This window comes from Alligator sinensis, unplaced genomic scaffold (assembly GCF_000455745.1).
Source record: "Alligator sinensis unplaced genomic scaffold, ASM45574v1 scaffold803_1, whole genome shotgun sequence".
Lineage (NCBI taxonomy): Eukaryota > Metazoa > Chordata > Crocodylia > Alligatoridae > Alligator > Alligator sinensis.
In genome coordinates, this window is record NW_005842886.1 from 368,170 (window position 1) to 384,442 (window position 16,273).

The 16,273-nt window shown below is 45.8% G+C and overlaps 1 protein-coding gene across 2 annotated transcripts in view; it reads left to right on the forward strand.

The window, feature by feature from the left end:
* The window catches only part of NAAA (N-acylethanolamine acid amidase), a 34,872-nt gene extending 19,358 nt beyond the window's left edge, over nucleotides 1–15,514 (forward strand). Inside the window, exons 6-11 of one of the 2 annotated variants that reach the window (XM_006035892.3) lie at nucleotides 8,118–8,290; nucleotides 9,623–9,685; nucleotides 10,169–10,235; nucleotides 11,741–11,769; nucleotides 12,266–12,347; nucleotides 14,246–15,514. In XM_006035892.3, the coding sequence (XP_006035954.1) occupies nucleotides 8,118–8,290; nucleotides 9,623–9,685; nucleotides 10,169–10,235; nucleotides 11,741–11,769; nucleotides 12,266–12,341 (408 nt within the window). In that variant the 3' untranslated portion in view covers nucleotides 12,342–12,347; nucleotides 14,246–15,514. The remainder of the gene's footprint in view (nucleotides 1–8,117; nucleotides 8,291–9,622; nucleotides 9,686–10,168; nucleotides 10,236–11,740; nucleotides 11,770–12,265; nucleotides 12,348–14,245) is intronic. The other variant, XM_025192062.1, reaches the window with a different exon arrangement.
* The last annotated feature ends 759 nt before the right edge of the window (nucleotides 15,515–16,273 follow it).

The following is a 16,273-nucleotide window of genomic DNA, read 5'->3' on the forward strand; positions in this document are numbered from 1 at the left end:
GAGGGCTGCTTAATGAGTTTTGGTGAGCTGTTGAGGGCTTCAATGGTAGCCCCACCCTTTGGCAGTTGCCCCACCCCTGGTCATCTTGGGACCGGGAGTCCTGCCCTCTAACCCCCAACCATTGCCATTGGAAGTTCCTCTGCTTTGACCACAGAACTGCTCTCTTTGGGAGGGGGTTGCCATCTTGGAACCAGAAAAAATAACAAATTATATACTAAAAGTAAAATGTCTACTATAACATATTTTAATTTTATTGCAAAAAATATTTTGTCCTGATTCATGTGTATTTGCCTAGTGTATATAGAGGTGATTGCATAATAGTTCAAAAATAAAGTCTTACACTGGTATATTGTGTGGGGTATGTGTGTTGGGGGGAGTGTGTGGGGTATGATTAGTGTGGGTGTGTGATGGTTTGGGTGTATATGTGTATGATGGGGTGTCGGGCTTGTGAGGACATATGGTTGTATATGTGGGGGGTTATAGGGTATGTTGGGGATGTGGGGGTGTGTATATGTAGGGGGGTGGGCAGGGTATGGGTGCATGTGTGGGGCGGGGTTGGGATGTAAGGGAGTGTGGGGGGATGTGGGGACCCCCCCTACATACTGCCTCATGAAGCCCAGCTCCCACCAGCAGCGGCAGCACCAGCAAGTGGTGGGCCCTCAGGGTGCTCACGGTCTGTGCAGGTGCAGCTGTCTGATGGCACTCGGCTTCAGCTGGTTCCGGGAGCTGCACGTGGCAACAAGGGGCGAATACAGGCTGGCCCACCTCTATTGTGTGGGGCTTATGTGCAGCTCCTGGGACTCGTGCATCACTGGGAGAAGGCCTTCGTGATGGTGCTGGCTGCCTTCCCCACTCCTTGCCGCCACGTGCAGCTCCCAGGACTCCACCAGAAGTGGCAGGAAGCCCCACCTCCTGCTTCCTGGTAGAGTCCTGGGAGGTGTGCATGGCAGCAGGGAGCAGGGAAGGCAAGCCGGCTCCATTGCATGGGGCTTCCCCTGGTGGTGCGGAAGTCCCAGGAGCTGTACATGAGCCCCACGCAATAAAAGGCCTGGCTCTACTCCTTGCCGTGATATGGAGCTCCCAAAATGGGCTGGAGCCACACGCTGCCGGGCAGCTGTGCCTGCATGGGCCACGAGCACCCGAGGGCCCATCACATGCTGCTGCCAGCAGCAGGGGCCGTGCACCATGGAGGGAGGTATGTGGGGGTGTCTCCACATATCCACACACCCACACACTGGCCACCTGAGCTCTCCACTCCCACCACCCTGTTAGGCATGGGTTCCAGGTTCCAAGCTCCCGCCATCCCCATCCCCATGCTCAGCACTCCCACCCAACTGCAGCTTCTCTACCTGGTGCCCGGAGTGAGCGTTGCAGCAGGGACATGAGGAAAAACCATTGGAGGCTAGGGAAACCAAGAAGGTCCCCTGGCAGCAGCAGCAGTGGCCCCACCCAGAAGCTCGGCATGCTGGCCAGGGCTGGGGCCCATCCATGCATGAGGATGGGAGCAAAGTACGCAGGCTGGGTTGAGTACAATTAATTGGTGGGTGACCACGGGCTGGATGAAATCGCCTGACAGGCCGGATCAGTCCACAGGCCATATTTTGCCTGCTCCTGCTCTAGACAGAGCCGTAAACTCTCATAAAGGTGGTATAAATGCAGACAATTCCTGTCCTATAGGAACTTGTAAAATAGCCAATATTGCCCCCGTGTTTGGTTTGGAAAGACTCCCTTCCCACACGGCAAGATATATTTTAAGGTGCTGCAGTGAATAGATGAGTCTGCCAAGCAGTTATACTGTTAGTTAGACATCGGGCATGTCTACACATACTCTTTAATGCACAGTAGATTGTTTTACTGCACATTAAAGCATCATGTAAAAACCGTGATATAAATAGTCTACTGCACATTAAGCATCACTAAAAAAACATGCAAAAATGCTACTGCACAGTGCAGCCTAATGCACATTAATTTAGTACCTCATATTGGAGGTACTAAATTTAATGCACATTTGTGTACATACTTTAGTTCTTTGTGGGCAAAGACAACTGCATCCAGTGGGGGGAGGGGAGGGAAGAAGAGAGAAAAGTGCGAAAGAAAAAGGGAAGGAGAAAAGAGAAAAGGAGAAAGAAGGAAAAGGAGAAAAAAAAGGAAAAGAATGAAGGGGGCGGAGGCTAGGTCACATGAGCATGTAGGTGACTTACAAAACCGATCTTTGCTTTGAACCATCTGCTGTAGCAGGGGCAGGAGAGTGATGAGAACTGGTTTTGTGATTGGTCTTACAGTATCCTTGTCTGCACTTGCTGCTGTTCTATGAACCATCAATATGCCCGACTTTCCCGCTTGCCCTGTCCTTGATGTTGTTATTATTATTAATATTAATTTTAGATATTATTAGTCGGGAGGTTTATTCTCTGTTAGCTCGTTCTTATTATACCCTTTTTATGTGGTTCACACACAAGATGCATGTATCATCTGATCCGCTCATCCATATATATGCCCGACCTCGAAGTTAGATATCCAGCCACAGTCTGGTTAGGATCATTTACTTTTCTTTATTTTTCCTTTTACAAATTCATACAAGTCTCACACACTGTCAGACCGAAGATGTTCATTGCATCTTTTTCTAATATCACTTACAATATTAACTTTTTAACTCTTCTCACATACAACGGCTTTAACCTTTAACAGCCAACATGAATTAACTGAACTTAGTATTCATGAACAGACTCTACCTACGAATCTTCTCTTTTCTTTTATTTCATCAATTTCTTCCCATGTTAAGAGAGATCTTATATCTTCAGATCCCTCTACATGAAATTCTTTTACCTTTAGGAGTACTGGAATCCACAGTCAGCCTTATCTTTAGCTTATAGTCCTGAATCCTCTTGGAGAATCAACCAAAACAGTCTCTAACATAGAGAGTTTTAACAAAAATCCCCTTTTTTCATTTCCTTCCAATAACAGACGTATGTCCCGCACCTCTCGGATTTTCTTTGGGGATTCGCCCCTCACTCCATTCCCTCCAGGCACAACTGGGAACACAATCAGTTTCTCTCCTCCAGGCACAACTGGGGCGTAATCAGTTCTTCTACAGATTCTCTGGGGAATCCTCCTTCGTTCCCCCTTTTTCTCTTTTTTCTTCCTTCCCCACTGTCGGACCTCACATCCCGCCGCTCCGCTCCTGTCTCGGAGCTTCTGTCCTTATAAAGCAGCAGCTCCGGAAGCGGCACTCTCCGTTTTCTCCCATCTCAGCCGCACTCGCTCCTCCACAACTGGATAGAGGAGGTTTTTTGTTTTCCTAGCCACGTGTTTGTTCATTGCTTCTGCTGTGCGTTGCTGTTCAAAGGCCAATGCTCCATTCTGGATTTGGGACCTCCAGGATGGACAGTTGTGAGCGATTTGCTCCCATGACTCTGGGTCGATGCTGAAACTATCCATCCTGGGTCGATGCTGAAACTCTTTAGGACATCCTTGTACCGCTTTTTTGGTGCACTGCGAAAGTGTGCTCCATTTGACAGTTCTCCACAGAAAACTTTCTTTGCCAGGTGAGTGTCAGGCATTCTTGAGAGGTGGCCAGCCCATCTTAGCTGTGCCAGTTTCAGCAGGGTGTAAATCCGAGGGAGAGTTGATATTCCAATCATTTATAAAATCTGCACATTTGTAAAAGCTCATTAATGCATGTGTAGATGCGCCCACTGAGATGGAAAGTGGAGTGCTGAAGGATTTTACATTGTGTTCAGCGCATATACCTGCCTAGTCAAGATATAACTTCATCCAGTACTTCTGTTTCAGAGTGAGAATCACCCAGACAAGCCTAAAACTAGGGAGAGAATGCATTAAAATGTTGCTGGACCACTAGTGAGATAAATCTGCCCTGCTGTTTCTTGGAGTCATGATTCATATTAAACAAAAATGCTTTGTTATCCAGGTAAAATAAGCAGTGTGTTCCACTAGTGTCTGAAAGCAATAGTGTAGTTAGCAGCCTCTACTTCTGTCACAAATACCTCTCTCACATGTCAAACTAAAAATGTGTTGAAACAGGGCTGTAGTAACTACTTAGTCACTTTGATTTGAAAAAGAAAAATAATTCTGTATGTTCACTCTTCACAAATGCCTACCACAGGATTGATTTATGGACACAACTAGTTTAATAAGATTGTTTGTTGAAACATTGACACTCTTAGTTTTCCTGTTCTGTTACAAAGTTCCTCTTAGCAGCTAATCCTTGAACCTCCAAAAGACAGTAGTAATATTTTTATGAAACCATTTCTGGCAGTGTGAGGTGTAACTCATCCCTCAGCTAAAGGAATTGTACTTTTGGTTAATAAACTCCACATTGGTATATCAAGTTAAAATAAAAGTAGAAAGTGGAACCATGAGAATTTACAAGAAGATTAGGATTTCAGTGCCCAGCTTCTGTGCTAGCTATAGAGGAAAAAACACAATTTTAAGCAAGGCGGTAAAAGGAAAATATTTATACAATGGGATTCGAATCCAACCTGTTTTTTTTCCCTGGCTGGCTCTGATTCATATGCTGATACTAGTTTGGGATATGTAAAATGAAAATCCAGATGTTAGCTAGATAATAATAGTAATCTCTGTACCATATGCGAAGAATGGTTCTTGTATAACTTCAGGGGGGAGGAAAGCAAACAGTGAGAGAGATTTATACCAAGAAAAAAGAAATTCTGGTCAAAATAGAGATGCAGAGATTGTTAAAGTTTAGTTTCATTTTGTTTTTTATATGTTGTTTAAGGCATTTGTTGTCTGTCTTTAATTTCAAAAGCTCTATTTGTTCTTAGTTGCTGCACTGTAGTATTTCTAATTTGAGTATAGAGGATCATTACACTTTTAACAGAGAATTTTCTTTTGCCATAATTTTGCCAACACTTAGGCTTGCACTGAGTTTCACACTTACTTTTTTTAGTTTTGAATAGCTCTGTTAGCATCTGAGAGTCATTAAGCTGTGGAACAGATTACCTGGAGAGGTAGTAGAGTCTCTGTCATTGGAAGTTTTTAAATACTTAGACAAATGTTAGATACACGCTTATCTGGATTGGTTGAAACAGAAATCACTTGGCCTTGAGCCAGGGGTTAAACTAGATCAGGGATAGGATACCCCCAGCGTAGGTGTCAGAGTGTAGCATGCAAGCATATCTTGAATGGTACCCGGATTGAGATATTCATGGGATCTCTAGGGTGTTAAGACTTAGATTCCATCAAAAGTTACTGGGAACTGGGTGTATAAATTCCTGAGAGAGAGGCAAGGATCTCTTAGGGTATGTGATAGGTTCACTGATCATCAAAGGCAATCAGCCTGTTCTTCCCTAGTTACCTGGGGGACATAGCTTGCTGTCTTAATCCCCCTTTCCCTGATTTTGCCTCCTTTCTTTCCTGCCACACCTTGGTCTTTTCTTTAGGTTTGGGAGGCAGATGGCAGGGTTGGGGGGTTGCCCTTGTTGGATGTTGCTCATCAGGTTTTCTCTCTCAGCGTCCTCCACCTTAGTTCTGGGATGGGCATCCCACACTGCTACTCTTCCTCTTCTCCCCTCAGCAACTGGCCTTTTCCACAGGAACCAAGCCTGGCTGGGCATTCCCTGTACATGTAGCTCTTTATTCTCAGGATGGAGCCACTACTTTGTAGTCCACAAGTTCCATTCCCATAACCAGGACCTCAGCCCCTTTTACTACCCTTCAAGGGCAGTTGGGTTCCCTATCCACACCTCTGCCTCAGGCTCTTCTAGGACCTCCTTCCTCTTCTCACAGTCCTGCCACAGACCACTGGAGTAGTCTCCAAAAATATCTGAACCAAAAAAATGACGTAAGTGCCCACTTAACAAAAAACAATCTTCTGCCTTCAATATGGTGGGGGGGGGGGAAGAAAAGAAAAAGGATCCACAAAATCATATCCTGTCTAATTAGTCTCTATCTCTTAATTCAAAATTTCCCTAACAAGCTGCTTTCCCCCCTCCCCCCCCCCCCCCCCTTTTTTTTTTGGTCTCTTCCAAATCCCCTGCAGCTGAGCTGTCCAGTTCCCATGTCAGGAACTCCTTCTTGCTAGTCTGCATGCCACCTTCCCCAGACACTAACTCTGGTCTGGCTTGAAAACTGCCCTCCCATCCAGGTCCTCCAGCAAAGGGTTAAGTAGCCAGCTAACTCTCCCCAGCCCACTACCTGACCCCTGTGAAGGAGCTGTTAATTCCTTAATTGGTGAGTCACTGTTTCCTCTATGAGAATATCAGCTCTCTATATTCCCGCCTTGGGTTCCCTTCTGTTCTTCCCTTCTGTTTAACCCCTATGGCCTCAGTCCCTCTGTTTCTCTTTCTCCCTTGTCTAGTAACAGGGTGGGATAACATTAGGCAAGCTTTTGAATGCAAGACATTCTTCCTTGTCTAACTTTATCCCAAATACATAGTCCAATAAAAGGTATCACCCTAAGAAATCACTGCCTTTCACATAATTTCTTGACTATCACGGATACAACATTACTCTTACACTGCCATGAATGCTTAAGAAGCCTTTAAACAGACCAGCCTTGATCTTGTTTCTTTGTTCTTACTGGTGGGCCGGATTACTTCAAAGGAACCACATTTAGGTTGACCTGCTTGCTAATGAGCAGGGATCCTGGTTTTCTCTGTTTAAACAGTGCCATAGCAAGGAGGGCACCGAAGCAAAGGGGCACCACCAGGTGCTGCGCAGCAGGGGCAGGGCGCAGGACGGAACTGTGAACAGCTCATTTGGGGGATGTGGGGACTGGGGAAGGGTGGCTTCCACTGCTGTGTGCACTCCTGGACAAGCATGGGGGGGTGTGCCCCCTGAATCTGTGCATGGGGCGAGGGTGGACTGCTGCTGCATGCTCTGCCTCAGGTGCCAAACTTCGTTGCTACAGCCCCCCCCACCCCCCACTTTGTGGCACTGAGAAGCCATGTTATGCTGGTGCCCTGCCCATGCCATTAACCCTCACTTTGACCCACAGCCCCTGGCTCTGCCAGTGCCCCTCACTCCCAACCTACAGCCCCGCATCCCCCCAGTCCTGCTGTTGCCCCTCATTCATGACCCACAGTCCCCTGCCCCACCCCCCCAGCCCTGCCAGAGGGGCCCCCGGCTGCCAGGGCTATGGGACCAGGACCAGGGCGGGCAGCCTCCCTCTTCCCCCCAGCAATACCCAAGCCCTGGCTGCTGCCTACAGGAGGGAGGCAGTGGCTGCTGCAGCTGGAGCAGAGTGCAGAGTCCAGCTCCCCCCATCCCTATGGGTGGCACAGCCAGAGTAGAGCCCATGGGGGCGGTGAGGTTGCAGGCTGCCTGCTGTAGTCTCCCTATCCTGCAGCCCCTCCTGTTGCCCTCTAGATAAGCCACCTGTGACTGTCCTGCTCCCCCAACTGGGTCCCACAGCTGTGCATTCTTGCCCTGGCCCCAGTCCCCACACACCACCCTGGCTGGGCAATGCCCCCAGCTCCAGCCCAGCCCCACTCCCTCCCTCATTGTGGGGGCCTCAATGTGCCCTCTCCCTCTCCCCCAACCATAGACTTACCTGCAGGAAGCTGCAAGAACTGTTCTCTGCTCTCCATGCTGCCACATGCATATGTGTGTGTACACATATACGTGACACCCCCTGCCAGATCGCCCTACTCCTGCCTCCCCCCAGCCCCAAGCAGCCCCTTGCAGGCTGGAACTCTGCCAACCTGCAAGGGGAAACCTGCTGTTTCCCAAATTTTTCTTTAAAGGAGAAAATCAACGTTTTTCCATGATGAATAGAAAACCCAGATCCCTACTCATGAGAGAAGGGGCTTTTGTTCTGATTCTATGCATGGTCTCAGCACTGCAGACACTTGAATGCGAGCATCAGTTCAACTACCCATTTGATTTCCACAGGAGTACCCATGAGCTTAGTTTGCAGTGGGCGTAAATTATTTGTAGGATCATGGCCTAAATCAGAAAGTTTTCCCATATTATACCAGCCCACCCAACCTGATCACTATGGCAAAATTTACTCTTTATGTAAATAGCAACCTTTATATGACCCAGCTCCATCCTCCCTTTGAGATATCTTGATGTGTTTTTACAGAGCCTCAGCCTGCTGTGCAGTATTGATCGCTTGTGGTCTTGTTTTTCGTTAGACCCTGAGCAAGTCTGAAGACTTTCAATCTGCTGTTTTCAAGTTGGCTGGCACTCCAATCATTGCAGATGTTTATTACATTGTGGGAGGGACTATGCCCAAAGAAGGTGTGGTCATAACAAGAAATAGAGAGGGTCCAGCAGACATTTGGCCTCTTGATCCCTTAGATGGAGGGTAAGTAGAAACAAATACTGCTCTCTTCCTCCCTTCTGAGCTGCAGTCGGGACTTGCAGAAGAGTATTCAAAACACCGAAGACCCAAGGGAAGGAATATTTTGCATCTCTGAACAACAACTTAGCAAACAAAGTATTTTGGTGCATAATAAGAATCCATCTTTCCTGTTCTCTAAGTGCTAGTTCTTCAGGTTTAACAGAAGTGAAAAGTATTTAAACTCCCTTTTCATCACTGAGAGAGAGAACTCCAAACCAAAGCACCTATGATTCTTAATATACATATGAAGCAGAACTGATGAACAAGATTGGGCTGTTGCTACATAAGGTATGCCTAAAATGCAGACCACATGGTGTAGATGCATGAGCTAGCTTTATATGAGCTAGTATGGATACTAGTTTCAGTCTGCCTCCATGCTGATGTGATTTGGCTGCTTCAGATAGCCATTCTATGTCAGGTCTCTCCCCACTGCAGTGTAGTATTCACTATACACATACCTGGTACATACTGCGCATGTCTACACATTCACTTCAATGCACATTAGCCTATTTTAAAGTGCATTAAAGTGTCACTAAAAAAACTGTGCTATTTAGTTAATGCACATTAAAACAGGCTAATGCACATTTTCTTAGTACCTCAGGGTGCCTGCACATGGCCCGGGGAGGCTGATCTGACATGCTGCAATTACAGCATGTTGTAGCAGACTGGAGTGTGGCAATTACCATGCTCCATCCAGCCTCCGCATCTTGTGTAACAGCATCCCAGCACTTCAAAATGATGGCAGGGGCACTTCAACTAAAGTTTGTTCGGCAAGCTTTAGATAAAGTACCCCCAGCACTATTTTAAAGTATGGGGACGCTGATACACAAGATGCTCTGGGCACTTTAATTAGAGTGGCTCTTGACTTTAATTAAAGTGTCCCCCACTTCCCGAGCACATAGAAAAATGTCCTCACGGTGGAGGTACTAGATTTAATGCACATTAACTGAAGCACATTAATGCACGTGTAGACATACCCACTGTACACTAACTCCATTTTTAAGGGCGTGGTCCTGCTCCCCTCACAGTTGGTGGGTTTTTTTGCCATTGACTATAATGAGAGTTGGACTGAACCCTTTTTTCCCCAACCTTCTTAACAATCCATGGACTGTAGTTTCCAGCAAGGGCTTTAATATGTGTTATCTTTGGCCTTGCTATAGGCATGTGAGCTGGGAGACTTTTGAAAGAACCTTTTTTAACTTCGTAGATACAGAAATCCTGTGTTGTGTCTGCTTTTGTTAGCCATGGAAAGAAATAGCTGGAACTACTCTTGCTTATCTTTTGTGTGCTTCTCAGGTGGTTCCGTGTGGAGACAAACTATGACCACTGGACTAGCCCTCCTCCTTTTGATGATCGAAGGTAGGTTTAATTAGGAGCTGTACCTGAAGATGACACTTTTACATTCAAATAGAACCACAGAGTTGGGCCCTGGCCCCCTGGGCTATGAGTGGCTTGGTATGCTGAGTGGGCAGCTATTCCAGTTTCAGTGGTGTTGCTCAGAAGAGACAAGATCAGTGAAGGAGCAAAACTAAGAGATTCTAAAGGGATCCCTGTCCAGAGCCTTTTGGCTGGAAGCCCAATGCGTCATGTGATATCAGAAGGAAAATGGTGGCAAGGAAGCAATGCTTGCACCTCAGAGTGACTAGGGAGGACTTTCTAACAGAAAAGCAACAAAAACAACAAAATGTTGCTTTGGCAACCTACCAGTTGATCTGGCTATTTTATGTAAGAGGGGAAAAGAGAACTGGTAGATTTAGTGCAATTTTATCCCCAGCCTATGTTAATGCCTCTCTCATACGACAGCATTTGCTTGTCAAATGACATTTTGTTCTTTTCCTGCAGAACTCCAGCCATCAGAGCACTTAATGCCACTGGGCAACATAATATTAATTTTGATACCCTCTTTCAGGTATTTCCTTTAAATCCTGCGTCCTACTGTCTGGGCTTGAACTCAAAGTTTGTCGCTTTGCAAAACTGTTACAACGCTGTTTCAGAAATGTAATTGCATTTTTAGCTGGGAGTTGAGAGAGGACAAAAACAGAGCATGGTGATGGGGATTAGTCAGCAAATGGCTCTCACTGGAGGCTTTCTATGATCATTATAAAGTTTGCATGAACCAGGAGCCAAACTATGCTGCTAGTTCATTGTGTGACTTTGGGCAAGTAACATGAGCCCCATTTTCCAAATGTCCATTAATTCTGGGTGACTCAGGTTTTGGGTTCTTAAGCTGAGACATCAGAGACCCCATTTCATTTCCCACTGACCTGTTGACAAAGTGAATATTCAGCTTTTCAGACGAGTAGGCTCAGAGTGAACATTTTAGATTAGTGGACGTCTGAAAACTTTACCTTTAATATTTGTACATTTAACTCTTTTTTTGGAATAATCCAGGAGCAGTGGGAGATGAGAATTGTAAATGTTGAATCATTATGGGCTTTGGCAATGAAGTGGACAAATAATGGTTTTATTCTTTGGCAGATGTGATATGGGTACAAATGAATAGGAAAAAATACCATATCAATTTGTTTTAAATCTTTTGGTTTCAGGGGGGACCATTGGCAAAAAACTTTATTTGCCAAAAAGATACTTTATTGCAATTTATATGTTAGAAGTGATAAAAACTGTGCTTTGAGTTCTGACATTTAGCACTTACATGGCATTTAGATCCAAGATTTTAGTTTAATCTTTAGTTTTTGTGTATTAGTGGTAAAGTTTTAGTTTTTAGTTTTAGTTTAGTTTTTGTGTATTAGTGGTAAAGGATTTTGGAAATGTGTGATGCCATACTATCCAAGGGACACATTTCCAAACTAAAGGCCAGTCATTCAGAGTGGGTTCCCAGTGGTTATACAGACCAGAATTACCGGCCTTGATACAGGACCTGTATCAAGAGAGGAGCCCAATCCTTCTAGAATTCTGTGAACAGAGGCCACGTCTGCACGAGATGCTGACTGCACAGTAACCCGAGTTACTGCGCAGTAGGTCCAATGAATGGCTCTTTTGTGATGCTTTCCGCTACTGTGCAGAAGTCTTGGGCTACTGCGTAGTCAACATCTTGTGTAGAGCCGTGGCCAGGTGTCCTTAAATGAGGGACTTTGGAATAATACAACTGCATTCTGATTGCTGAGTGAAGGGCTTAAAAGGAACAGAGATGGCTAGCCTCAGTGCATAATTTCTTAGGTATGAGCCTAGTTATTTAAAAATTAAACATATTTGGAGAGTGGGGCTGATAGCTGAGGTCTGCTGTTAAATTCAGGAATTATGCAAAACTTTGTGCATTAGAAGAATAGTGTGAGTTCTGGTTTTGTGGGATTTGTTTTAAATAACTTAATCCTTGTGCTATATCTGCTCTATCTAAAACACCTTTTACAAACTTTTAACCGTCAGAATGACAGGTTTTTCCATGTTCTTGTACAGGTATTATCAGTGAAGCCAGTCTTAAATAAGTAAGTATTGTGCTTAGAAACATAGCCAACTACTCATGGCCATGCCTCAACCAATCAAGTGCTTCAGGAGATTTTCATTTAAATCTGTCTGAATATGCATTTAGATCCAAGATGATTGAGTTCTGTCCTTTTGACCAGTGAGATCCATATTAATATTCCATTACCTTGATTAAGATAAATAGTGTCATTTAGGGGCAAATTCTTTGCTGGAATAGACAAGATTCAGTGGGGCTAGACCAGTTTACATCCATAGGTGTAAGTTTTATCAGGCTCTCTCCCTGATATTTCAATATGCTGTACTTTCTGTTGCTGTGGCTCATATATGTAAGAGGTATGTTTGTAGTAATTTCATAGACATTAGGGCTGAAAGGGACCTCGTAAGATCATTGGGTCCAGCCCCGTAAGATTGAGTCTTTACTCTTCTGTTCTCACAAAAGCCTCTTTTTTGGCCTGAGATCTATTTTGCCCATACTGTCTGTCTTCTCTTTCACCCTAGTAACACAGTATATACCACAGTCATGAGTGCTGCATTCCCAGACAAGTACACAACTTGGATCAGAACGCTGGGTTAAAACTGGGTACGTAGCACAAAGGTGTCTAACAACTATTTGTATTTAGGTAGAAGAGGCAGCATTTCTCAATCCATGGGTTGCAATCCGAAAGTGGGTCATAAGAATATATACAAGGGTTGCAAACAAACTTTAAAAATAGATCATAGTTTGCATACATTTTTTTTAAATGTTTGGTGCTTGTGCTTTCCCATTTGTTAACACTGTGCATACTAATAAACAGTGTATAATCTGGGCAGCCTGGCCTGGGCAGAAGCCACCTCCACCGACCGGGGGGCAAGACCCAGCATGGGAGGGCAGAGTGGGATGGCAAGACTTGTTACTGCAGCTGCCACCATTAGGACCTCCATGCCAGCTGTGCTGCCAGCAGTGCAAGGAGTAATGGACTGGGGAGGCAGGGGGCTATGCCTTCACCACTTCCTGCCTCCAGTCACTCATGCACTGGGCTGCACCTCTACCCCGCTGCCATGGCCCAGCTTCCACTGCCACTCCCCTCAGGCCATGACTCAACCCAGGAGGGGAGGTGGGGTGGCAGTGAATGGTGTCAGTGTGCGAGCTATAGCAGCAGAGTAGAGCCGCGGCTCAGTACATGACTGGCTGGAGGTAGGAGGAGGTGAGGGCAGTGCAGCCCACCTCCTACCCTCACTCCCCTGGTCCATTACTCTTTGCACTTTTAGTGGTGCAGTGATGTGGGGGTCCCAGTGGTGGCAACACAGCAGCAATGAGTCTTCCCGCCCTGCTCCACTCTCCCAGGTTAGGTCCCTCCTGCTGGGCCACAGAGGCAGCTCCTGCCTGTGACAATCTGGCTAGGCTACAACCCTGTGCCCACTATGGGTGCACAAATCCGGGGATGGCAGAGCCAGGGGCTGTTTTCTACTTAAACTATTTACCTGGTTGGGGGTGCTCATGAATGTTTACAAACGGATCCTGGTACAAAAAAAGTTGAGAAGAGTGGGCAAGAGCACTGGGAGGGGACTCAGGAGACCTGGATTCTGTTCCTGGCTCTGCCTTTGGCTTCCTGTGTGATTCTGATCTAGTTACTTTCTGCGTCTTAATTTTCCCCACATGTAAAATGGGGTAAATACCAGCTTCCTTTGTAAAGCCCCTTGAGAAGTACTGAGAAAAAGTGCTGCATAACAGTTAAAGTGGTGTTGGTTGTGCTTCCTGTCAGGCTGACGGGAGGTGACATCAGCAGGCCACAGAGACATTAAACTTTCCCTCAGCCCATGTTGGTTATAACAGGAGCTGGACTCAGCCTACATAAATCCACTGACCTTGCTTACATTTTTAACTTCAATGCAGACCTTCCCATCGCAGAAGCCTCTCACCCCTTAGGGCCAATTGGACATCATCCTTCTCTGGGTTTATGCATTTAGGGCTTCCAGAAAAATTGAAGTACATGAACTCTCAATTTTTTTACAGTTGTGACCAAAGCTGCATCTGCTGGTTCTGAATAAAAACCCAACTTCATTCTCCAAGGAGAAACTGAGTTCTGCAAACTCTGCAGATGTCATTGATTTGATTGATATATGGTGTGTTCCTTCTTTCAAAGAAGTCAGTTTGACCTTTGCCTTACCCTGGCAGCAAAACCTGGCCTGTAAACTACTTTATTTCCTGTCTCTCTGAAGATTACTTTTTCTTGATTGAGGGTCTATATAAATTAAGTTTAATAAAAGACTTTTAGAAAAGATACTCTGGGTCACTCAAGTTATGGGTATCCTGAGTGCTGTCTCACAATAAAGCTGTTTTGTGAAGCCAATGCATGTGCTGGCCTGTTGCTGTCTAGTCGTTAGGCATCGCATGGAGTCGAGGTCTAACACTACCCTGTTGGTGATTTTAAAATGTTTGCTCTATTTATTCTTCCTTATATATCCAGCTAATTTATTTCTTGCTCTTCTTTTTAACAGACAAAAGAGGAAAACCTGACGTTATTCAAGACCAGTTTTTAGTTTTAAAATAAAGAAGTGTAATGCACTGTACAAAATAATTACATGAACATTGGAGGTAAAACTGACTTGTTCATTCTTTGTAGTGCTCTAAGATTCTTATTTTGTTAATCATCTGAAATTAAGGTTTTAATATATTTTTGATTGTGTCAGGTTTTTTTAGTACTTGTTTAAAATTGAGAGCTATTATTTTTACCATTTCTGCAAAGAAGCATGCAATTTAAAGAAACATGTCAACAAATTCAGTAATAAAAGCCTTCGTTTTTGCTTAGCTTAATAGCCCTGAAAATTTGAAATAAAAATATGTAGCAGGTTCTGTGAATCATGTATAAGTATATTGTTGTTGTTTTCTCACGTTCACATTGTCTGTGATCCAAAACCATAGTACAAGTGTTAAGATTGGATCCTCTTTTTAGCATCCACCCTAAGTGAAATATGCTGAGTGCTGCAATGTCCATAGAGGGTTTGGAAGAGCGACAAGAACCCTGCAGTTATTTCTGCAGCATCGGTGTTTCACCTGTCCTGGAAGCTGCTGTTTGTCTATGGAACTATGTTAGGTCAGTGAATAGGCCTCCATGATTCTTCCTCAAACACTCCCACAGCCTTCTTTATTTAAAGACCCTGTAGAGAAGGATTCTGCAACCTACAGGGAAGGGATTTGTGGCCCCATGGCTGTGCTCTGCCAGACCTGGACAAGGACTGCACAGGTGCCTGGGCTGTAGTATGTGCCACTGCAGCAGAGCCTCCTGCACCTCTGGGCCCACTGCCAGTGGGCTGTGGCTGCACAGCTGGCCTTCAAGAGGAACTGCTGTCATGTCTTCTGGTGCCCCTGCTCTGCCATCTGGGCAGCTATTTTGCCTAGAAGTTGTGCTCATTGCAGTGGCCCACTTTGAACTATCAAAGCATGTCCTCTTGGCTGCAAATGGCCAAGAGGTCAGCCACCTCATCTGCCCTCCAGCTGGGTCCCCAGTGCTGGCCCTAGGCAGGTTCTTCTGCCTGAGTCTTGCCACTTGCCTCACCAGCAGAGATCCTGGTATTCCCTGTTTAAAAACTGCAAATTCTCTGATAAGAAACCCAAATTCTCTCATCAAAATACCCCAAATCCATGTTCTTCCACTATTAAAATTGAAACACTGCTATATAGAGAGAAATCAGTTGAGCAATGTTTTATTGATATTGTTTACAATTTTAAGGCATTTTGGAAGCCTGCTAGTGCCTCTCACCATAATAAAATAAATTCTAAATATCTTTATACGTTGGCATTTACATTTGTTGTTTTGTCATAGAAAAATCAGAGCTGGCCCTGCCCTTGCTCCTGACTCCCAACCCACAGTCCCCCACTGAGTGCCCCTCACTCCTGACCTGCAGCCCCTGCCTGCCACCACTAGCTCCCTCCTGGACACAGATCTGTCCAAGCACCAGGACGTGAGTCCAGCTGCAGCTGTCCCACCTGCTGCTTTGTGGCTCTGAGAAGTGCTGGCCCTCGCTGTTCTGCTCCCTGCCCCATGCTGTTCCTGGGAAGCCTTCGACTGGAGCTCAGGGACCAGGCTGGGCCCTTTCCTTCCAGGCCACCCTTCCCCTGCACAAGCCTGCTCTAAGCCTGGCTCTGGAGGCCTCTCCTACCCAGAGTGCTCCCCTACTCCCAACCCCCATTTCTCTCTCACACTCACATACACACCCTGCTGCTACCTCCAGCTCATCATACCTCCCAAGTGGTTCCTGGGACCAGGAGCCCCTGCCCAGGCTGGGGCCACATGTCCCAATGATGGCATGGGCATGGGGCAGGGCTGCAGTGTGGCAGTTGCCCCTGCAGCTTCAGCCTCCGCCAGAAGGTCTTGTCCCATCCTGTTTGGTGACTGGGCACACAGGATGTGATTTGTGGGGGCAATGTGGGGTGGGGTTTGTGGGGCATTATAGGTGGGTTTATAGGGCTTGGGGGTAAGGTTTAAGGGGGGTATGGGGCTTGTGCAAGGGGTTGGGGGATGTGGA